At 45.8% G+C, this 25,488-nt stretch overlaps 1 protein-coding gene across 1 annotated transcript; it reads right to left on the bottom strand.

Moving 5' to 3' along the window:
* Positions 1-17: 17 nt before the first annotated feature.
* LOC133906177 (coilin) lies at positions 18-22,017 on the bottom strand. The gene is made up of 13 exons (XM_062347983.1): positions 21,696-22,017; positions 21,336-21,400; positions 20,466-20,687; positions 20,053-20,241; positions 12,446-12,515; positions 10,996-11,070; positions 10,117-10,315; positions 9,942-9,979; positions 2,457-2,762; positions 1,147-1,218; positions 780-932; positions 495-702; positions 18-413 (listed from the first exon to the last, which is right to left on the bottom strand). The coding sequence occupies exons 1-13, from the start codon at positions 22,005-22,007 to the stop codon at positions 196-198; spliced, it is 2,127 nt and encodes a 708-aa protein (XP_062203967.1). The 5' UTR covers positions 22,008-22,017; the 3' UTR covers positions 18-195.
* Positions 22,018-25,488: the final 3,471 nt, after the last annotated feature.

Raw genomic sequence — 25,488 nt, 5'->3', positions numbered from 1 at the left:
CCAATAGCACCCATCCCTAGGAACAGAAACGGTCAGCATTCGATAGTTTAGATTTCTAATTGACCTGAACGGCAGTAGCATAGTCAATCTTCCTGACAAACTTTGCATACAAAACATGATCAATTCGATCTTCTCCAAAAAGAACGGATCAACCTGCAATTACATAGTTATCCTAACTTTGCGGTACTCAGGTCATCACTTCCCATACTGTCGATTGTATGGTTTACCTCTCTGGCTGTTTTTCCCTCTCAAAATTGCTACTGTCGGACCAATGGCACTGCTTCTTAGTGCTCTTAATGACCAAGCAGAAGTGCTAGCATTTAGTGTCCAAGTTCCCCAGCCATTTTCCTGAACTTCAGGCTTGTCATTGGGGGCCTCACCAGTTCCTTCCCAAACCTTATTCTGTGTTTTCTCTGCATAACATGTTGAACCTGGATTACCTCAAAAACATGTTCGGTGTGGAAAAAAATTCTTTAAATTGACAAAGTTGATACCTGGTGTGGTTTGTGGAGCTTTCATGTTATTTGGCACCAAGTGTGCTTTCTGGCTGTCACTGTTACCTTTATTTTTGTCTAAGGTAACTGGCTTTCCAACCAGTGATCCACCTATCTTGCTTGTTTCTGTAGAGGGGGTATTAACAGCCACTGGTACTGACTCATCACCCTTCAGCAGCCTTACATCAAGAAGGGAAGAGTACTCGATCTGCAGAAGATATTAAGACTGATGCGTACCATGTTCAACCAGCTGGAAAAGTTAGAAAATGGAACAAGACTAATTACCTCCAAGGAGCCATCTTCCTTGTAAGGTGACATGTCCACAAGCATATCTGACTCGTCCTCAGGTTTGTTTTCCTCACTAATGATTGGATACTCCGGAACAGGTAAGAGAATAATTCTCAATGATATGGGGTCATATATCAGAACTTTACCGACCTGAAATAACAGGGGAAATGCATCTTAGTTTTTGCCCAAATTCAATGCTGCCAATTACTCCAATATTCACAATGCTTTTTTTTTCCTTCAATTTCCCCTAGAATGCAAAAACTGGTCAATTGGATATGGATAATATTGCTTCCATTTCACCACAACAAACACCCCGGATAAAAAATGTATTTAGACGCTACTGCTACTGGAAATTATGTCATACACGGTATGAAGAAATCTCCGGACACCATGAGGAAGACAGCTCAACCAATCGATAGGCAATCAAATCTCCCTCCTGGAAGGTAGAAAAGAAGGGTAAATTCTTGAACGAGAATAGAACTCCACAAAATAACATATAGCATAAGATAGCAGCTGTTTGGAAACCTAATAATAAGAGCTTATTACACATGCCAAACTGCATAGTTTGCTATTCAACAGTGCAAGAGTACAAAACACGGAAGCGAATTGTAATGTTATACCAATATAAGGCTTGGATACAATTACCACAAAGAAATGTTCTTTTGATCTTAAAAAGTAAATATTTTAGTTTCATAAAAAAGCAATATTATCTAGGGCAGATGACAAAGATCAGAATAGTAAATTGATCGCGTAAATTGATCGCGATAGGTTGAGTTTGGCTTGGCTGAGGATCAGGTCTAATAGAAAAATGAGCCAAGTGGACACTACTTGCTAGCTCCTAGTGACTTTTTAGCTGGATGAAAGCTGCACGTTGGCCCTTTCAGCTCAGTTTGTCAAGGACTACCTAGGAAAAGATCCCACAAAATACACTAAACTCTAGTTTAGATCCCACCTAATTAGTACATATTTAACCTTCCCTATCTTTTAGTGTTTGCCATTTGCCTACCTATTGGATTACATGTGTTTGCCATTTGCCACCATTGTGCTCTTGTGCTCCTTGTGCCATCTCTAGTCCTTCAAATTGTTACTTATCCGTTTTTAGAGAAAACAAATGCTCATTTTAATCCATAACCTGTGCCAATCCATTGCAAGTTGCATATCCTCAGTAACTACCTGTATAACAGATAAATTGACCTCCATGCCTATATATTGGACTGAAAGTGGTTGCCATCATCATGCCCCTATGCATATATTGGACTACTGCAAGTGGTTGCCATCATCATGCCCCTGTGCATTGATTTAGTACAAAACTTCTCCAACTCCAAGCACAAGAACAGACAACCAACTAGGAGCATCTAGGCTTTTGTATTGTTAGCTTTCCATTTTTAGCTACTGCTAATATTCATTTGTCCATAACGTATGTTGATTCCTGGCAAGTTATGAATTCTCAACTAATCACCTATATAACAGATAAGTTGATTCTCAACAAACCAGCCCATGACAGGGTTCAAGTGTTTCATACCCAATGCTAAACGCAGAATTGCAATTTGTAGCAAACTTTTCCCTTTCTTCCTCACACATGCATACAAGAGAGCTCGTCTGTATTCATGTTTTTCAGGATGCAGCATTGTCTTTGTAGGTTAATAAATTATCATTGTCTAACGGAAGAAATACCTTTGGAAGTCGCGTTAGGGGATACAAGCTCTCAAAATCCAAAGGTTCACCAGTAGATTTTCCTTCCTCGGCAAGAGTCTTCACACTTTCTGACTCATTAATACTACCTTCACCAACCTTTTGATCAGTGACACCACAAAAACCATTTTTGGCCATCTTACTGTCCACCACATGATGGTTGACTTCAGTGCTACTTCCAGTTATTCTTGCATGATTGTTGATATCAATGTTTTTCTTGTTTGAGTTATTCATTCCCCACTTCTGACCCTTCTTTTTGCTCATTGTTCCACTCCATTGGAAAGTGCCCTGGAACCACAACCACAAACATCAATGAGAAAGCAAATCAAAGCAGTTACTAACCATTTTCCATATTTTCACGTGGGCAAAGATTTTGACATGTTTATTTCTCTAAGGCATAATAAGTATTTCAATCTCATTCATTTACTGTAGGGATGTGCCTTAAATACTTATTTTAGATAGGCACTTTGGTTACTCCATCGTCCTATTATATAGATCCCGCACAATCATCCTCACAAACTCACCAAGGTTATTGCTCCCCTAAATTATGTTATGAAATAACATGAGCAACCTATGGTTCCAATAATTGTGATGATACATAAAATTGAATGCTAAGATGTACCAGCAGTTATTAGATCAGGATGCCTGATGCTTCCGCTACCTGGCGATCCGCCTCTCCTCCCAACCACAGCGCCCACCTCCACCCCAATCTCATGCTGGCATCTGTCCACGAACTGGCGGCCACCTCAACAGCTGCACTCCAATCCCAGGACCAGGCCTTCTCCCCTTCCCTGGCGCCAACTTCCTCTCTCTCCCTGTTCGCACAGTCTTTCATCCCGACAGGTCGTTCCAAGGAGGATCGTTGGCAAGACTCCAACCCATCCTTTGCCAGGACTGGTAACCCGGTGCAGTGTGACCATGCGCCATCCTCCTACCACAACATGCTGCTTACCGGTGGATCGCCTCCTCTGCCGACATCGGGTATCTTTGATCCAAGTCGACGCGTGCCATCAACCAAACCTCAGCTCGTTGTCCGCTCGGAGATTCACCATCTCTGGCCCAGAGCTTGGTCCAGACACGGACAGATGGCAAAAGGTCATCAACAGGCATTCCCGACGGTGTCGTCCTCAACTCCCACGATAGTTACGCAATACAGTTCGTGAAGATCTTCGGGGGAAGTGCTTCAACTGCCTGTCGGCGGACCATAGGACACCATGGTGCCAGCATCGGACTCGCTGTTTGCGGTGCCTGGCCCCAGAGCACCACCACACATACGTGTTCATTGCCTCGTATACGTCCATCTCGCTCGACGGCGGTCACAGACGCGTGCCAACTGCTATCTAGGAGGCGGTTATTTTGGCGACGCGTTTCTACATCCCTGAAGCCATCGCTCGCCTCCCGCCTTGGTCCAGCCTCCTCATCAACGGATGAGATGGTGGCTACGGACAGGATGGATGAAGGATGCGGACGCTTCAACTGGCAACGCATCTCTACATCGACAAGGCCACCTATCACCTATCGTCTAGGTCTGGCCTCCTCGTCTGCTGACAAGACGGTGGTTGCGACTAGGATGATTGATAGCAACTCGGCTCCAGGCAATGGCCAAGGTAGTCAGGGCGGTCAACATCGTCGACCACGCAGGAACCGCTCTGCTGCGGCCAATAGGATGTTGGCCGACTCTCCCACCTCTGACCCCCAATGATCATGGCTCCTGGCAGCCTGATCCAACTTCGACCCAGCCGACAGAGAACGTCCCCATGGCAGAAAATCATGTTCATCCTTCGTGTAAATTGTGTGTGCTGGATCGCTCTGAGCGCATCGCTAACACCAAGGACGACCTTCGACGGGTAGTGTTCATGACTATCATCGGCACGAGGCCATCGATCAAACCACAAGAGGTGGCGGCAACCATAGCTAAAAAATTGTCTTGAACGTTGATGGTCTCTCCATACATCGTACCAGGCCAGAGGACTTTCTCTTATTGCTGCCTAATGAGCAAACGACGATGCTAGTTGCTAACGGCAGTCAACCGGTCCGCACACCACGGATCCAGTTCCTTGTTAAGCCCTGGACACGGCAGGCTCATGCGGTCGGCAGATCGCTACCTTTCAAGATTGAGTTATCTCTCCATGCAATCATGGTTCACGCGTGGGAGTTGGCTTCGACACTGCAACTTCTCAGTTCTTTCTGCTGGATTGAACATCCATTCACGACTAATCGGTTCAATCTTTCCGTGTTCCGGCTCTCCGCCTGGACCACTCACCTGGAGTCGATCTCGTCAAGCAAGGACCTCCTCATCATGGAGCCGGCTGATTTCATGTTCACGGAGGGCCCGATGGTGAAGTGTACATTAGCGTATCCAGTTGATATTGTTGTGTCTAAGGTCCATGATCTACATTCTCACCCGCCGAAGCCACCATCTCCTCCCGATGATAGCAGCAATGACTGACGAAAAGGCGTCGTCGGACTGATTCTGGCCATGGCGAGGCTGGTGACTCTTTGGACAATTGCAGAGGTGGCAGTGGTGGGCCGTCCAGAGCTCCAGGGACAAACACCTCCCGAAGCGGTGGCGGCGGTTCCTTCTGAGCTCCGGTGAGGATGGCCCCTCATTGGGTCCATCAGCCCCTATTTGTGCCACGTGGCGACATGCTCATCGGTTGTCCCTCATACTCAGAGGGGCCAGGCAGCTCATCTGATTGGGCACAGCCTTGTCCCATGGGAAAACACAAAAAATAAAGATGGCAACCAGACTGCCTCTATTGATTCACCCAAGGCAGTGGACTCATGTCCAATGTTGATCACAGTTGCCCATTTAGCACCAACGAAACCAACCAGGAACGCTATTGATGGAATGACCGAGCCGGTGGACCATCTCCTCCACTCAAGAATTAAACCGGTTGGACATATCCGAGGCGCAGGCCAGCTATGAGGGGGCAACCGTGTCAGTCGTCCTTCCAATTCTCGAGGAGCCTGATGCAGATCCTGCATCGATTCCCAGCACTCAAGGCCGCTACAAGCCCAAAACTTGCAATCATGTATATTCTAGGACTCGTGAAACTAATGGGGCTAGGACACCAAATTTTATTGCGGCTACTGCATCGGAGGGGCCTGAGCATTCCACTCCATCTTCTTTCATGGCCAAGATGTCCAAGCCCATTGAAGCTCTTTTGCCTATGCTTGTCGTTCAGAAAAAAAAAAGAAAAAAGACCCTTCCGCCGGACTTCAACCCAAGGCGTAGCCGGCGGATCGCTAACCGTTCGGGCATTAGCTCCTCGAACCAGCAGACTCCGATGCATGTGATGCGTAGGCTAGGGTTCCTTAGAGAGCAGGAGCAGATCACACAGGAGGCCTAGGACAAGTACGCAAAGCTCTTTGACAAACCATTAAGCCGAGCACATATCATGGCACTAACAGCTATTTTTGGTTGGTCTACCCCGGACAACTTTGAGGCGATGGTGGCGGAGGCAACCTCTGCTACTTGTTGATCGCTCTGATGGAGTGCCCTTGATCGGTTAAATTTTGTCAAAAAATGAATGCCTTCAATATTTCGATTCAGAATGCCCGCGGTTTGAATTCCACTGCTAGGTGGGATGTTGTACGAGACGTCGTTGACTCATGTCGTCCAGATATTATTTGTCTTCAAGATACAAAATTAGCCTATATCTCAACCTATGATATTCTCTCCATCCTAGGTCCTAATTTTGACAAGTTTGTTTTCCTTCCTGAGGAAGGCACAAGGGGAGGAATCCTGACTGCATGGAAAGGTTACAAGTTTGAAGGAGTAGCTTGGAGAGTTAACCGCCATTCTGTGTTAGTGCAATTCAAACCACATGAGGAGTCAGCCTGGTGGTTTACTGGTGTGTATGGCCTACAGCAAGATGCTGAAAAGATTGCCTTTCTCCAGGAGTTAAGGGAGGTCAGATCACTTTGTTCTGGCCCCTGGATGGTTGCCGGGGATTTTAACTTAATCTACCAATCTGAGGACAAGAACAACCATAATGTGAATAGAGCCATGATGAGGCGTTTTCAACGGTTACTAGATGATCTAGAGCTCAAAGAAATTCCACTACTCGGGCACCATTACACATGGTCGAATGGGCAGAGGCACTGACACTTGTGAAACTTGACCATGTTTTTTGTACCACAGAGTGGGAACTCATACCCAGACTGCCTCCTGCAGAGCCATGCAACCTCTATGTCTGATCACTGTCCTCTCATTTTGGATCTCAAAGATAGTGTCAGGGGCAAGTGTCAATTTCATTTTGAAAGCTTTTGGCCCAAGCTCTCCGGATTCTATGATGTGGTTGCTGATTCTTGGGCAACACCGGTTAATGTCACTTGTCCTCTCGAGCACTTCTCTATCAAGCTCAAGCGTCTAACACGTGCTCTACAATCTTGAAGCCAACAACAAATTGGGCATGTAAAACAACAACTGCAACTAGCCAAAGAAGTGCTTCATCACCTGGAGATAGCACAAAGACTTTCGGATCCTCTCCCTGGATGAGGAATGGCTTAGGTGCAAGCTGAAGCGGCACTGTCTTGTGTTGGCCTCTCTCGAAAGAACATTTGTGTTTCCGCATCTGTTGGTTGAAGGAAGGAGACGCCAACACGTCTTTCTTCGATCTACATGCAAGCTTCCACAAGCGCAATAATTTTATTGCTAAATTACATGTGGGTGATCAGGTCGTAACCAGCCAACCCGAAAAGCATGAAGCAGTGTACAATTTCTATACCAACCTCCTTGGCACAGCGGAGAGAACGACTACGCTGGACTTCCAAATTTTTATCGAGAGCCCCTTGATCTCTCCTCATTGGATGGGCCATTTACAGAGGACGAGATATGGGCGACGGTGAGGGATTTACTACCAAACAAGGCCCCAGGGCCAGATGGGTACACAGGGAGGTTTTATCGATCATGTTGGAACACCATCAAGGTTCATCTTGTTGCCTTCCATGTTTTACAGAAAGGGGATGGGCGTAAGCTGGGACTTCTTAACTCAGCGTACTTGACCCTACTTCCGAAGAAGGTGGACACCATCCATACCAAAGACTATCGGCCAATAAGCCTAATCCATAGCTTCACTAAGCTTGTGACCAAGATCATGGTAAACCAGCTTGCTCCAAGGTTGTCTAGCATGGTGTCTCCTAATCAAAGTGCCTTTGTCCGTGGTCGATGCATTCATGATAATTTCATCTTGGTGCAACAAACTGTGAAGCTACTTCACCAACAAAAGGAGCCCCAGTTACTTCTAAAACTCGATATTTCAAAAGCTTTTGACTCGGTATCATGGCCCTTTCTCATAGAGGTACTCTCCTACCTTGGGTCCAGCCAATCTTGGTGTAATCAGTTGTCCTCCGCCACCACACGGATTTTGTTAAATGGTGAGTCGAGGGAAGTTATTAGGCTTCGTCGAGGGCTGCGCCAAGGGGACCCTCTGTCCCCCATGATTTTTATCCTTATCATGGATGTGCTAAATGCGCTAATCAGCAAGGCAAGCGCAGAGGGGTTGTTACAGACTCTGATCACTAGCTCCACGGGACACCTGGTGTCGTTATATGCGGATGATGTCGTCCTCTTCCTATGTCCTGTCCCTTGTGAGCTGAACTTGATCAAAGAAATACTTGCTCTTTTTGGGGATGCATCCGGTCTTAGAACCAATCTGCAGAAGTGCTCGGCGACCCCCATCCATTGCCAAGAAATTGATCTGGAGGTTGTCCAAGCAGCATTATTGTGTAGTAACGGATTTTCCATGCAATTATCTAAGACTTCCGCTCTCAATTAAGAAGCTAACTAAGGCTGACCTGCTGCCATTGATTGACAAAATGGCTGACAAGCTGTCTGGTTGGAAGGTTGCTCTTATGGATAAATCCGAAAGGTTGATACAGGTTAAAGCTATCCTCACCATCATCATATACCAACCGATTGCCATGGACCTCCCCAAGTGGATAATTGAAGCAATTGACAAGAGGCATCAAGCTTTTCTTTGAAAAGGAGAGCAAGTCAATGGTGGGAACTGTCTCGTGACTTGGAGCAAGGTATGCAGACCACTTGAGTTTGGTGGACTTGGCATTCATAATTTGGAAATGCTTGGATGGGCGCTTCGCATGCGATGGTTATGGTTGAAGAAGACCAAGCCGAACCGTCCTTGGGTAGGACTTCAATTACAGTGCATGCCAATACTGTAGCTCTGGTTGCAATCTCAATGATCACTCAAGTTGGTAACGGCTAGACGACGCTGTTCTGGACAGACCGATGGCTCCATGGCCATTCCATTGCGGAAATTGCACCATCCTTGATCACTACAGTTTCAAGATGCGCCCTGAAGCAACGAACAGTAGCACAGGCCTTACAAACCCGACAGTGGGTGCAACACACAAAGGGATGCTTATCTGTTGTTGTTTTGGTAGAGTACTTGCAGTTGTGGGACGCCATTGAAGGGATCACATTGCAATCGAAAATACAAGATTTACACATCTGGACATGGACAGGATCGGAAGATTTTTCTTCCAAATCAGCCTAGAGAGCCTTATTCACTGGTGCTATTGGTTTCAAGCCATGGAAACGTGTATGGAGAACCTGGGCGCCTCTACGGTGTAAATTTTTCACTTGGCTGGCGATTTGTAACCGTTGCTGGACAGCTAACCAGTTGGCGAGGCATGGCTTGCCGCATCTGACGTTCTATCCCTTGTGTGATCAAGATGACGAGACAGTGCAACATCTCCTCACCAATTGTGTCTTTGCTCGAGAGGTGTGGTTTCAGCTGTTAGGGCATGTTGGGCTGCAGAACTTCGCACCTAAACCCCATCATCTGGCATTTGAGGACCGGTGGCATCAAGCTCATCAAAGGATCGATAAACAGCGAAGAAAATGATTCAACTCTCGTGATCCTTGGCGCTTGGTGGGTATGGAAACATCATACCGCTTGTGTTTTCAATGGAGCCTCACCACGAGTTCAAGACGTTCTCCATGACATAGCTGATGAGGCTCAGCTATGGTGTTTAGCTGGGGCGAAAGGGCTGAGTACCTTCTGGCCGGGTTCGATCATAGCTAGAGTGGTCGTTGTAATCTCAAAACGGGCGCGTGTTAATCTATTACCCAGGGGTGTGAGTGTGTTGGTGCTCTACCTTTTGGTAGAGTTTGTGTATTGGGACTTATCCTTTCTTTCTTTAATACAAAGATATGTAGCTTTCCTGTGTGTTTGAGAAAAAAATAATGTACCAGCAAGTTAGAGGACAAGTGAGCACAAATTAACTTCTTACAAACAAATGCATGTTATCATAACAAAAAATCCAGTTGCAGTACAGAATAAAAAGGAATTTCAAAACAGCAAATCCAGTTGAGATACAGAATAAAAAGAAAATCTCGATAATAACATCCAGAGGCCCCAAAGCATAGTGTTGCAAAGAAATGCATGAAAGGCAATCCTACAATAAATAATGGAAGAGACAAGAGAAACAACGAGAAACCTGTGTTTCCTTCGCTGGCAGCTTCTCAGATTCTCCACCTAAAAATTGAAAGAACTTATTAAGTTGTGTTAAACACAACACATGAATATCAAGTAGTAACAAAAGTTCTTATAGTGGCATGTACAACACAAGAGTGATTTCTATGCTATTTGGTTCTTTATTGGCTGAGCTATACCTGCTGGCTCAAAGCGAATGTGTCCAGGCCGAACCACTACGGGAACAATATCTTCGGATGTATCAGATTCTTCCTCGTCTGTTTCATCGCTTGAAAATGGAACATGAGATCCATTTTGATTGCTTGATGGGCAAGGCAAGCCTTCTTGATTGATTGACGATGGACAATCAGCAGCTATTGGTGACTCCTCTTGCACACTCTGCAAAAATATGCATCGAAGATGAATATATTTTATCAGCACAACATAGACATGGCAGCTGGGTCAACACAACATATATTTGGTCAGCTGTTGGAACTCTGTTTCGAGTGTGGACATGTAAAACCATGAAAGTTGCTTGAGCATCCAACAACAGAGATACAAGCAGGCTTTCCATCCACTAGGAACCCCACATGGACTTTTAGAACAAAGCCGGTGCTTTTCACAAACTGCCGTCATTTTCCCCAACAATACTTTCTTATATACCACTCTGTACCCCTCAATCCCCACACATCAGATTCCTACAACTTCTTCACAAATGCAGTAAGGTATGTAGGTGCACACCAGTGAGTGACACTTTCGGAAGAAGCAGCAGTGGGGCAGCCTTCCAGCCACAGTGACAAATACAGGTGACAGAACGAAGTGCTACAGAGGTTGGATCAGGGTTAAACCGAAGAAATGAGGAATTGAAGGCTCAGTTTCATGTAAGGCTTCGAAAAGTAAGTGCAACTTAAGACGAACTTATATTGAAATAGTCCATATGTGTTGCAACTAGCTTCATCTCAAAGTTTGTCACCAATCCAGCAGCTCTTGCCAGTTGCAAATGTTTTGGAAATTCACAGTACAAAAGGTTACCATAAAAAAAACTAGAGGGAACACAAACTTAAACATTATCATAATACCTTTAACAATTGTGCTTTGGCTTTCTGCCTAAGTTGCCTCTTGAGTTTCTTGCGACGAGCACTTCGACTCTCTAACTGACAGGACAAAAGACGAAGCAAAGAGAGACACATGTGTTAACTAAATTAAAATATTTAGACAGAAAGATCGTTAATTTGTCGATTAGCATATCAAAACAAAGGCCAACTAGAATAACAGAGTAAGGCCAATGTTAAATCATATTGAAGCTGAAAGCATAAATTGAAAGAGGGGGGGGGGGGAGAAACAACTCCACCCAAACCTCCAGAAAATTCCAATGTCTGCAACAGTAGCATCTGGTTGTGCATGTTAAAACCATATGAACTCACAGTGCAGGAATAAACCAGATAGGACTATGACAGAAAACTCAGCATTTAGCAATACACCAAACAATGGTTATCACGAATCAAGTATAATCTGATAACCAAATACTGGAAGTGTTTTGGAATTCAAGGATGCAGATCAGATAAGCATACAAACTACCGGCACGAAACAATACGAGCATGCAGATAGGTACTAGCTCAGGTGACAGAAGACATGGGCTCCCGTAGATCAAAGAATTTAGTGACAACAATGCAAGATGCATGACTACTAACTTTGGCTGTGCTTATCATGGTTGCTTCCTTAAAATAACATTTATGGCACTATTTCTTGATACATTGGATAATTAGCAAACTACCTTTTAGATATTTATAGAAATATCCACCACGTTTGTTAAAACCATATAACTGTGTTTAACAAAACTAACTGCAAAACAAACTAAGGTGATTTTGGCATTGCACCAACTTTTTAGAACTACCTTTGTTTTATTTTGCTACATTAGCTATGTGAAAGCTCTTTCAACCAACTAGTCCCAGAAGACCAAAGAATACTTGGATCTAAGTAAAAATGAACGATCAGTTTAATGTCAGCTTTCAACCTGACAAAAAAAATGAGGGGCATACTGGCATCAACACTTTGATGATAAATAAAAGGTGGTAAATATAAGGGGACAATCGAAATCCTGGCACCAAAGTCAAATACCATTTTATTATTTTACAAGTACAATATTAATTTCTATTATTTAAGTGAAACATATGCACAAACACGTTAGGAACATTATTTATACCCTTATATCAGGCCAGACCGGCCTAACAAGCCTCAAACTCAAACCCGAGCCCAGAAAATTGGACATCTCAGAAAATAAAACTATAGAATAAGAAATATAGAACTTTCGAATTGAAGCACCAAAAAAAAAAAGAAGCTAACTCGTGCATGAAAGGAAGGCATCAAAAAGTTTTGTAATGGTGCATCTTTTGCAATGAGATAAACAGATTAACTCTAGGCATCACAGTGGATATTTGAAAATCACATCACAAAGGATGATTACCAAAAATAGCATACATTAAGTCAAACACTTGATATATCAAGAGTAACATTGTGACTCATGCAAACCTTTTTTGTGTCTCTTTGAGCATTACAGTCTGCCACCTTCGTCTCACAATTCAATCCGATTCGATTGTTCCTAACAAAATTCCCAGCATGAATTTTCTGCAGTGATGGGGTAGGATAAACAAGGACTGGTACAGAAACTAAAATAACAGAAAGATATGGCATTTACTTGCAATACTTGTCACATCCAAAAACTGTAATACCCCGAATATTATGGGAAATATAACGTGAATATTATGAAAATCAATGGGTAAAAATTTCACTTTTTGATTCATAGCTCGGATGGACGATAGGAGACTGCAGATGCATAGAGCTCGTCGAAACGAATCTGTTTGACTATTCAAACGCCTCGTTTGGACACCAAGTGAATCCATAGCGAGCCAAGAAATTTAGACTGATGGATCGAGAAGAAAATAAAGTCGATCTCTGAGCAATTAGGTCTGCCACTGTATAAAACAGAGTCGGTCCCTGTCCTGTTGAGGCAGCTGCCAATTTTTTCCCCAAAGCCGCGTCGTTTCTGCTCCTGCTGCATGCCGCTGTTGCCTCCTGCTCCAGCTGCTACGCTGGCTGCTGCGTTGTCGCCCCTCCGGCCATACAGCTGTGCGGCTGATATGCAGTGTTTGTGGATGTTCCTTCTGCGTTTTGCAAGTGCAGCTGCTGCAGGAAGCCTTGCTGCGGGTGGCTATTCCTGCTGCAATTCGGCACAGGGGCTGCTGCTGTTAGGTGCAGTGGCTGCGGCTGGGAAACCAGACCGGATCAGGAAGAAAAGAGAGAGATCGGCGCAGGAGAGAGAACAGGAAGAAAAGGAGAAGAAAGGAGGAAGGAAGAAGGCAGGGAAAAGAAATTGAAGAAGGGAAGGAGAAGGAGCTGCCTCTCTTGTTGTTTGTCGTTCTCTTCCAGGGAACTATACCCAAATCCTTTCCCTTGCAAAATCCTCTCCTTTGCTAATTTAAATTTTTTTAGGCATGAATTATGGTGCTGAATGGTTCGAGTCGATGCTTACGGTGCTGAATATAGGTGTACTATGTGAGCAGTACAATGCCATGCGCTAATGGGTGTTGTACAGGCTAAATCTGAGATTTTGACATACTAATTACTGGTAGATTAGGTCATTATCTTTCCATAGAACACTAACTACACTGTAATGAAAATCAACCTGTGGCAGTAGCAGTATTTAAGTAGGTTGTAGATTACTTATGCTGGATGACCAAATTAGCACATTGGCATCACATGAAAGTTATAAGTCTCATTGATATCGTTCCAATGACACTGGTCTTGTTCAATTTAGATAAGCGGTTTAGGAGAAATTGTTAAAAACAATGCTACTGTCCAGAGAGTTTATTCAGGTTTCAGCTAGTATTGATGTTGTATAATGCTTATAGTCATGTGGATATCATGAAATAGATTTTGAGAATGGTTTTAATACACAGGTTTGGGAAATTCCGGTATAGACGTCGTGAGGCCGGTTGCTAGCTAAGGTTAAAGCAAGTGCATGACGAATTTTATGGATGTGTGACACATGGTTTGGTTTGCTTTGTTCATTCCGTTTTCAATTCTTACATGCCTTAATCGTTCATGTGATGTTGTAATTCAAGTTTCAAGAGGTTGTTCATATTCATGATTATCCTCGTGTTATTCCTTTCATATCGTTCATGTTCCATAGATTGGTCCAATCCATGAATGTGTTCAGGTAAATGCCAAGGATGCGTTCAAGTGTTGTCTGTTTCAGACAGAAACTACTATGTCAAAGGTTTTTACCACAAGAAGAGCATTTTCCCTTCTGATCTGGTTTCCTAATGATTCATGTTGTTTTATATGTTCTTCCAGTTCTATATTGTACTTGCTGAGTGTTTTTACTCGTACTTATGTTTTATTTGGTTTTTAGGTACCAAATAATCGCAGCATGCATCGGATGGGAGTAGCATCATGATTGAGCCAATACATATCAATAATTAGTCTTCTTAAAGCATTAAAGCAATAAATGCTAGTTGGTCAGTTAAACATTTATTTAGTTGAGTTAGCCATATGTATTGGGTCCTAGAGTAAGTATCGGGTCCTAGAGTAAGTATCGGGTCCCAGAGTAAGTATCAAGTCCTATGTTTGGGTAGTGATGTTTATGTTAGATATGCATACATAGCCTTTGTGTAATATCCCCGTGTTATAAGGGGCTCCTTGCATATAGCCACTTGTACATGTATATATACTAACTTATAGACTCTAAGGAATACAAGTTGCTATTTCTAACATGGTATTAGAGCTACGTTTTTAGGATGTCGCAACTTGTCCCAACCCTTGTCCACCCGCTAACTCTCCCCCCGTCGGTCGCTCTCTGTCATCGTTGGATTCGGCCAGATTGGCCTGATTCCCGATCGGTTCCCCCTTCCCCGTTTGGATCCATGCCTCCCCACTGTGCCTTTCATCTTCCCTGACCAGGTCCTCCGTCGCCACTCGCGCAATTCAGATCTACCGAGACCCGTTGTGGCCAAGACCGATCTGGCATGAGGAGAGCCGCCGAGACCCAATCTGGCTCGATCCATGTCGCACCAACTCAACCCATGCCAATACACCACGTGATGTTATGCTCAAACGCCATCCGCCATGCCTCCAGCGTCACAGCTCCACACGTCGCCGCCGTCTCCACCATCGTCGGCTAGATTCGCCTCCCCCCTGGCCTGATCCACCACTACCGGCTCTGCCATCGCCGTTGAGGTGAGGGCCTCGTGCGCCCAAGCTGAGTCGATGACGTAACAGAATCGACTAAAGGTTTTGTCAGAGTATTGAGTAAGGGGGCATTCTGGCTAACGGGCCCCACGAAGGATGTGGCGACTGGCGGGGATATTTCCTGAACCCTAGCCTATCGAGCGACCAGCCCTTGGCTCACACGACCAGCGCGAAGCTTGCGCGATCAGCCCATACCTAACCTGTCTAATCGCATTTATTGTGTCTACTCAAGTGTTTTCCTTCCCGAAGCACCTCCTCGAGCGAACAAAGTCGTGGCCGGCACAAATGAGTGCCCCGTCCCGTAGCATTAATTGCTACAGAGTGGGGTGTTGCGGACCGACTTGCACCACGCGACAGATGGGATAGATTCTGTAGAACAACCAGGCAAGTGGATGAGTTTGCAGGTAGACTCGCGAAGCGCAGAAACAGGACAGCTTGGTAGACAAACTTGCAGGATTTCAAGACCACCAGCGGACCTCGCCAGATTGGCTCTCCGACCACTACATGCGGCAACGCTTGACGGCCACTATAGGACCTAGCGACCAGGAAGTTAAAACGACCAGATAGCCGAAGGCTCATGACCGGTGTGGGATTGTTGCTCGCGCAATGTCAAAGGTACAAACAGCTCGGGACAATGACCACAAGGCCACAATTCCCCACTCAGGCCAAGCGTTGGTCGCCGCCGAGGGACTTATCGTGCTAAGGGTCGTCACGCGCTTCGAAAGCTTAACTAACGAGCAGGGCGAACAAGTCGGAGCCTACTCGCCGCGACAGCACACGAAAAACTCTCTAAACACTCCGAACAGCGGTTAGGGTCGAACAGCCCAAAACCCGCAAGGCTCCCGAGTGGTATTCCAGCCATCAACGAGGCTATTAGAAAGGGTCAGAACATTTTTCATTCATGAAAAGATTGGTTACAGGCGGATCGATTACATTCGACCAGGCTAACTATCCTATTACATGCTTGTTCTATCCCCCTCGACTCGAGTAGCTAGAGCCAGGTTGACGGAAAAGGTTCCGCCTAACTCTTGCATATCGTGAAGATCTACCACCTTCAAGAATTCCGAAGTATGCGGACCCCTACTTGCCCTTGAACGAGTCGAGGAACCGATTATACTCTTCCTCGAGGCGGCAGTTGTTCGACCCGGGAATCGGACGACAACCAGCGTAGGGGCCAAGGAGGGTGGCCGGCGTGAAGACCCTGCTGTAGCTGCTGACCGGCGCCAGCGGCCCGGCTGACCGTCCTTCTGCACCTCCTCCGCCTTCTTCTCTCCGTCAGCCTCCTCCAGAAGGTGCCAATCGATCTCCCCCTAGTCGTCGAAGATGTCGATAATCTCGATCGGGGGCAGCACAACGAGCGGAGCTGGCGTCAGAGGCGACTCGGCCCTTGCCAAATCCTCCAAGATCATCGACCTTCCTAGCGAGGAATGGGAGGACGCCATGATCCACAAGAAGAGTTGCCTTATCTCCTTGCAAAAATTTCGATAGGTGGCCGGCTAGGTGAACTCCTGCTTTTATAGCCCAACCAGCCATTGATTCACGTCTTGGGTGAAGGGTGGAACTACCGCGAGGGATGTTCCCGATCCTACATTTACTACCCTAGGGGCTTACGACTGCTTCCCGATCAAAACCGTGCATGCGTGGCTGCGTCTGGACACCAACACCTTAGCTTTTTATACCTATCTCATCTTAAACACCTCACTCTTAGAAGTATTGAGGAACCTCAACCGACGCGGCATCCGAACCACTCGAAATCCAAGGGGCACGCATGGGGAACCGAAAGTCCCTTGAGCCCAACGGCAATTAATGTCAAACACGGAATGCTAAACGGCGTCGACGACCATTCTCTGGGTGGACTATGTTCCCATGGGGCCCAAGTGGTGCGACTAAACCTGACCGCGACCATAGGAAAGCTTGGCTGCTACTGTCGGAGTATTAAGTAAAGGGGCATTCTGGCTAACGGGTCCCACGAGAGATGTGGCGACTGGCAGGGATATTTCCTGAACCCTGGCCCATCGAGCGACCAGCCCTTGGCTTGCACGACCAGCCTCCTTGCAATATAATATGGTCCCGCAACCAGCAAGGGCTGGTCGCAGGACGACCATACCTAACTTATCTAATCGTATTTATTGATGTATACTCAAGTGTTTTCCTTCTCGAAGCACCTCCTCCAGCGAACAAAGTCGTGGCCAGCGCAGATGGACAGTGCCCCGTCCTGTAGCATTAATTGCATGGACTGCGGTGTTGCGAGCCGACTTGAGCCACATGACGAATGGGACAGGATCTGCAGAACAACCAGGCAAGTGGGTGAGTTTACAGGGATGACCAGGCAAGTGAACGAAGCGTAGGGACGGGACGGCTTGGCAGACGAACTTGCAGAGCACGGTGATAGGACAAGTCGAGCTACCTAGGGAGGCAAGTGCGGCAGCATTCCACAGATGGGATGGGCATGCAGAGTTTTCAGGGCAAGTTAGGTTCACCCGGTTCTCCACGATGATGATCCAAAAGTAGAATATCTAGCCAGGTATGAGTCTGCTAAACAGGGTCCACTTGTAAGTTTTCCTTCTCTTTAGCATATAAAGAGAGGAGGATCCAGTTTGTGAGAGGTAGAAGGAAGAGCTGAGAAAACTCGTTTGTAACCAGTTCACAAACTCTGATAACAAAATACACAGGACGTAAGGCTGTTATCCCTCGGGAGGCTTGAACCTGAATAACCCCCGTGTTGTTTACTTCACCACAAGCACACGAACACCGCAAGCGTTGTCTGCGCGTCTACCGACCGGTACACCCCGGAATCATTGTCAGGGAGTAACCCTCAACAGGTTTAGTTCAAAAAAAATTACAGCAACTGCCACTTTTCTTTGCGCTCTCGCTGTCACTTGCCGCTACTCGTTGCTCACCGCTACTTTTACACTCTTGCCATCACCCACTGCTATTTCTTTGCGCTCTTGCCGTCATTCGTCACTTCTTGAAGATATCAAGCATTGTTTCAGCTCCTCGATGCTCGGTGCTCGGTGATCTTTGATGGTGTCAACTACCAGGATTTTGCACAGCATACGCGCATTCACATGCATGTGCTTCGTCTTTGGGGTGTTCTCTCTGGCGACATTCATTGTCCTCCTTCCCCTGATCTTCCGACGGAGCCCGTGCAGCCATCTACCGACAAAGAAGACAAAATAGCTACTGAAGTCACCATCGCTGCCTATGATAAGGTCGTCTCCTCCTACCAAGAAGCTTTGGAGTTGTACCATGATTGGTTTTCTGACTTTGCTCAGTGGATAGATGATGATGATGCTTGTGCAGCGTCTATTCTAGTTGCTAGTGTGGAGCCTCGGTTTTCTTCTGACATTGTTGAGCTATCGATTGCCTTTCAGAGATGAACTCATCTTCGTCTGAACTATGAGCCTTCTGGGCATGCTCTCTACGTTCAGGGGAGCAATCTCTTCAGTAGGGTGATGCCACAGTTGATGTGTTCTATACTCAGATGTCGACTATGTGGCGTCAGTTAGACTCTTTGTGTTGCTGGCTGCTGCTCCTGTCAGTGATGTTGGATTTGTGTCCTGAACAGGATTTCCAACGCCTCTAAATGATCCTGACTCGTCTTCATCCCGGGTTTGAGAAGTGACATCCTCAGCTGCTTGCATGTCATCCTCATGTGACGGTTGTGGTGGCCCTTACGAAGCTATGTTAAGAGGAGACTCGTCTTCGTGGTTCTAGATTGCTGCCACTTCCCACTATGTTGGCTGCTCGTCCACCTGTTGCGCCCACAAAGCAACCACTGTCGGAGTGGACACCGCCCTGGCTAGCCATTGAATTCCACGACGACGACACTAGCTACGACAACACGCTTGATGCTATCTCGGTTCGGCCATCTCCGCTGCACACGAACCATGTCGCCAACCCGTATAGCGACGCTCGCCGCCTGAGCACACTGATTCTCCTCCTTCACCACCGACGCACAGCTCCGCCCTATCTGGATCCACGCCGCCGAGCAGCTCGCACCTCATCGAAGCAACCGCTACACAGGATTCATCCAAGTATGCGCCCCGCCAGGATCCACCCGCTTGTCCGCACATGACCTCACTAACTTCCTCCACGCCGCAGCTCCGCGTTGGGATCCAGCCACACCATCGCTCGCCTTCAACCGCCGCTCACCACCACACACCACCGCTCGTTGTCGCACACCGCCGCCCGAGTTGTGCTGGGTCTATGTGGCTAGGCTACACAGATTAGAGATAAGTTAGAGTTGGATTTAAATTACGACTTTGTAGGTCAGCTGGCCGGCTATATATACACAGCGCCAGTCGTGATTAAGGAATCAATGAAGCAAGAGAAATCAATCTAGTTCCTAGTCTCCTTCTCCTATGTCTTCCCTATAGTTTTAAGTCTCCCCAATCTATAGTCCAATCCTTCCCCTAGCAACCGACGCCGCCCGACTATCCTCCCAGCAGTGTTTACCCTAACAAAGGGGGTATATGGATTTTCCAAATATTGATATATACAAAATTACTTATTATTATGCCAATTATGAGAACTGAGAACAATACTATGATTAATTAAATTGTTCTTAGAGCAAAATGGATGTGGTCCAAATAGCATCATTATCCAAGGTAACATCATGATAACAGTAACACTGGGATCTATTATGGATCAGATATAAGATAACAATATTATATTACTTCAATGATTTTTTTCATTAGAATCAGGTTCACATCAAGACAATCAAAATTAGAATCTTAGTGGATATACCTGACATAGTAGATTACAACACATTGCTAGTACTGGTAATTTGTTGGTGATGGTCAATTGTGATACCAAAAGGAAAAAAACTTCTTTCTCAGATTAAAGTGACATAAGAATGATATCTGGTATAGGACTTGAGATCTTACATCTCTGTTTTTTGTTTTTCCTCCAACGCAGCAGTAGTTTCAGCTTGCAGGGTTGCCTTCGTCGCTTTAATATCAATAGATGAAGGCATCAACTTTTTCGATCCACTCTGATCCTGGTATTGTTGAACATTTTCTTCCTTGCTGCAACCTATGTGCTTTCCAGGGTTTGTTACCTTCAGCTTCTTTTTCCTGCATCAAAAGACCAATGAGACAGGATGAACAGAATAGAACAGAGACAATGGCATCATTAGTTCTTTCGTGGTTCTAATAAGAACATAAATCAGCATTGGCAGCTGGTTTTGGGGATTTTAAAAATCAGATAGAATCCTTGTAATAAAAAAGGACATCTTACTGAAATGATATTCCGCAGTTGGCAGAAGGAAAAAAATTACAAGAAAAATAAAGAAGTATACTTTGAGCTCTCAGGTATCCCTGCATCGCCATCACACCACTTCCTCTTCGAACTTGCATCATCATTTTTTACATTGTGGCTAACAGTTGCATTTTCTTCAGGCTGATGATCACCATGTTCCTCACAGCCATCCTTTCGATACTCAATCGCAAGGATTTCATCATCTTGAATACGGTGCACATCGTTATGTCCTACCATCTTCTTGCAACATTTTTGTTTAACCCTGGCAATACAATAAAAAAAAGTAGGGATTGTGTCAAATACATAATTTCTGCGAGAAGTGGCCCATTGTTGTGCGCTAAATAAATCAATTACACATATGAAAATACAAAATAAAATAAGGGATGATTTTCTGCCAGCTAAATAATAAGGAAACCCTTCATTGTAACCTTTTTCAGAAATTTTTCCTACTTCAAGTACATCATCACTCATTTGATACTCCAGCTCTAATCTACAACCAGACATTATCTGTTCTTTTTTTATACACAACAACCCCTATTTGTCTTCAAAAGAAATAACTCCATCATATCGTAATACATGTTGCTCCATGTATAAGTTTGCTGCCCTGAGGATGTCCCATGTTTCCCAAATAACTACTATTCTGGGGCATAAGAGATTGACTAGAGATGATATTCGCTTGGTTGTTTATTTAAAACATGAAGTGGTAGAGATACGTGATAGTGAAACCTAACACCATTGTGCCATTTAACACGGGTGCTCTAGTAGTCTGGGTACACATAAGCCCATAGCCCAAGATTTCCTCTCGGTCAGCACTACAGATGATGTCACAATGACAAAGGGAACATTCATGTACGCCAACTTGCATATACCACAAGATATCCAAAGAACAATCTAGGTTACCAACAGTTACCTTATGATATCCTTGTCCCTGAAGATGCAAGTAGACTCAAATGGTGGCAAGGCAAACCCATCAATCTGCATACACAAGACCATTCATCCATGGTTGATACACAAAGCTCAGCTATCAGCTTCTATGTGCAGACATGATCAAGGAAATGAAAAGAAAATCACGAAGCATCTGTATCCACCCGGAAACCATCCAGCATTGTTGTCTGAAGCCATCACTCTTAGGAAAAAAACACACCAATCAATCAACCAGATGTGCGGGTTTCGAATGAAGCCCCTGCACCTAAAGGGGGTAGACAGGGAGGGGAAGGGAAGGAGGAGAAGGAACGGAATCCGAGCCCAAAGAGGGAAGAGCGGGCCTCACCGAGAGGACGACGCCGCGGGGGCAGGAGCGGCGGAGGCGGAAGCGGGCGGAGACGTGGGCGGCGAGGTCAGCGACGGTGGCGAGCTCCGGGCGGAGGAGCAGCCAGCAGCGCCGGAGGCCATCGTCCCGCTGCGCCCGCCGGAGGAGGCAGCGGTCGTCGAACACCAGCCGAAGCCTCACCGGCGATGGCGCCGCCGCTGGGGGGGTCGCCATTGATGGTGGTTGCCTGGTCGGGGGAGGGAGGGTTTGGGTTCGAGCGTTTTGACACTTGTTGGTGCGCGGAGAGGTGTAAAACCCTATGCCCTCATTCATAGTATGTCTGTGCAATCTTACGGTACAGTACATGTTTGAGGAGAAGCTAATCGATGTGGCATTTTAGACTCAGTCTTAAATTTAGAACTTTCAGGAGGTTGCCTCACGCTACCACTATGAGGTGAAAAGGCTATCTACTGCTTTTTCCCTATCTACAGTATTAGAGAGGCAAATCGAGAGTGACTTCTGAGTTTCGCCATCGATTCGCTGCCTCCCTCTCCCTTTGACGTCATTGAGGGCGCCGGAGGGAGAGGGAGCCATCGGATCGGCGGCCGAACTCAGGAGTCGCCCTCGATTCACCCCTCTAATACTGTAGATGAGGAAAGAGCAGTGGATAGCTTTTCACCTCACATTGGTAGCATGAGGCAACCTCCAAGAAATTCCAAATTTGAGACTGAGAGTATGTGTGCCACGTAGATTAGCTTCCTCTCGGGCATGTGCTATGTGAGGACCGAATGTACGGACACGACCACTGTGAAATAGGGCATAGGATGCATCAGGGGGAGAGGGAGGTCGAGTCCTCGACACATGGTTGTAGATACTCCCTAGTATTTAGGCTAGGTAGGTTTATCCCAGTGGCGGCCATGGCGTCTCCACCTGGGGTTCGGATCCTCTTCAGCATCTCCGGCGACGGCGATAGTGTTGGTCCCGTCTCCAGTGACAATCAAAGGAGGTTAGTATTGCTTTGTCTTCCTGCAAATGGGATGGAGCTTTTAGTGATCCCCATGTCTGGGTTTTGCTTTCAGCCTGGAGACTTTTTCGCTGGTGGCGGAGTTTCCTTCTAGACAGGTCGTGGTGGAGTATCCATGGCGAGTTGTTGCAGATCCATCTCTGGGCTGCTGCTCTTCATTGAAGGTGGTAGCGCCAGGTTCCTTTCCCTCCTGTGTCCAGCGAGGTGGCGGTCGATGCACTTTTAGTGGCGTAGATACGTTTTGGATGGTCCAGGGCGTTGGATGGTGCGACAGATTCTAAAGTTTGGAGCTACCTCTCGGCGTAGCAGTGGAGCCGGTTCCGGGTCCAGTGACCATCCACGGCAGCAGCAACCGAAGAAGCTGATGTTGGAGTTGGAAATGACCTAGGAGGACTTCGTTGCAAATTTTTCTTTTCATAGGGTCTTTGTTGTAATATGGGATGTATTGTGCTGCTGTTTTAGTATAATTGCATCCATTCGTAAAAAAAAAAAAAATTAGAACTTCCAAACTTCAGATAAAACCTTTCAAAATGGTTTTTGCTAACTGGTTAATAACCGCCAAATATTTATCTAGTTAAAGCTTTCTATTTTATGTATTGTTTTTCTTATCTCTCTGCGGCATGCGGTCTGTTTTTTTTTTTTTTCCATGGCTTGATTCTTCTTGGAGCTAGTGCTCCCAAGTGATCATTACATGGCCTATTGTTTTTGTGGTTGGTGCTCCCATAGCTGCTGCCAGCATGTGCTTCTGCCAAGCTAGTTTTAGTTGGGCACGTTAAGGGTTCGATCAGGTTTAGAACTGTTGCTTGTGCTTGTGTCTAGGTGTGCTTCCAGCCTCATGGTAATTACAAAAGTTGTAGGGTATTGTGTACGTTATCCATGGAGTACTTGAACATGACTTTTGAGCAAATGGTTTGGGAGATATGCTATCAGGAAGGGAACTGTTCGGAATGTTCTTTTAGGGTCTCCTAATGGCCGAATTAAAATAATTCTATAACTAGTGCATTGTAGACAATTTTGTATAGTTGCTCATACTAGTTTTATTTGTAGCTTTTGGATCTATATAAGGGTTTGGGACGGGTGCTTAACGATTGATTTTGGCCTCGTGGTAATGGAAGAGAAGTTAGAAAATTTTGTTTAGTTTCTGGTAGTACAGGTTGTTTTGGTCCTATATTCATGCCTGAACTCCATCCTTGCCTGTTTGTTGGGACAACGGGGTTGTTGTTTATGTCAAAAAGGAGTCTTGCGCCATTTTTGGCGCCTGTAGGAGCGATATTTTTGCAATTTTGTATGAATAAGTGCCATGTTTTGAGTGTAATTCTTTTACTCCTAATCAGGAGATGGTGGTGTGAACCTGGTTGTTGCTGAATCCTCTAACCATCGTTCCACTTCATGTGATTGAAAGGCAAGTATATGGTGAAGCGGTAAACATGGAGGTTGACATGTTCAGTGATTTGGTTTCAGACCTGCTATGTTTCATATAAAAAGTGTTTCACTTGTTAATTCAATGAAAAGATGACTCAATTTGCATCTTCAAATGGATGTCAGGCCTGGAGATATGATCTACCTCGGTAGGGGCCTCCACGGAAGGGATGGTGAACTTGAGGGTACACTGATGGGCGTTGTTAAGGACCTCCGACGGTTTCATGGCTTAGCTAGCTCATGTTCAGGGAGCTATAGCTCCCGAAGCCTCTATCTCTCAAAGTCATGTCTCCTGAAGTCTCTATCTCCCGAAGCCCTCATCTCTGGGGCTCGGGCAGGCTTCCCAAAGGCTACTACAGGGTGAGTCATCAAGCCTCAAGAAAGATTGGCTAGAAGAGAAACGCTGGCCATTTTTTGCCTGCAAGGAAGTGACCGGCATTAAATACCTAGATTATTAGACGCCATCCTGACACCTCAGTACAATAGAGGTTATCCTGACACCCCTGACAGTGCGGCGCGGGCCGCAATTGGCGACCGGCTCACCCCTCAGGGTGTAGGCACTATAATAGTTACTATGGTAGATATTTATCCTCTATGCAAGATAAAAAGTAGTTATCCGGGATAAAATCCTGTAATTCGATCAGATCCTAGATATTTGTACATCATGATAACTTATACACTAAGCTACGTACCACCCTATAAATAAGGGATCGTGGTCATCTGGGGCAAAGGGAGGTCACAAGGAGAACGCTCAAGGCAACACACAGGACACAGAGGTGCCCAAGAGCTAAATCACGCCGTGATACTCCTCCCAGACTAATCCATTTTTCTACTATCAATACTGTCGGAGCGTGAACTCCTATCGCAGGGATCCGGAAGGACCCCTTTTTGAGATTCGGCCGGGGGGATGATTCTGAATATGTTTGCGGGAGAAATAAATGGGCGTAAATGCGATGGCAGGTGGGATGGAATGATCTAATGCAGAATGCAGTAAATGCACTGGAGGGATTTTTAGACAGGTTCGGGCCGCACTGAGCGTAATACCCTACTCCTGTGTGAATGCTATAAATGCCCTGAGAATGTTTCTCAGGGATGTTTGCTGGTTACAAGAATATTTGTCTATCCTAGAGCTTCATGCTCCTTGTTCTTCGGTGGTCTCAGCTTCTGTGCTTGTACTGAGGGTTCTTCGAGTCTTGGCATCTGTGTTCAGAGTTCCTCAATCTCTGAGAGTGTGTGTCTGAGAGTTGTCTTTGTCCGTGCCCACCGGCTCTTTTAAATACTCGTTGGCGGTAGCGTGCCCCGAAAGGGAGGACACAAGTTCCAAGGGGCCATAAATGGAAAGGCAGTCATCATGGGCTGCTGCGCGAAGTG

This window comes from Phragmites australis, chromosome 23 (assembly GCF_958298935.1).
Source record: "Phragmites australis chromosome 23, lpPhrAust1.1, whole genome shotgun sequence".
Taxonomy (NCBI): domain Eukaryota; kingdom Viridiplantae; phylum Streptophyta; class Magnoliopsida; order Poales; family Poaceae; genus Phragmites; species Phragmites australis.
The sequence above is the reverse complement of the archived record's forward strand: the minus strand, read 5'-3'. Positions and strand labels throughout refer to the sequence as shown.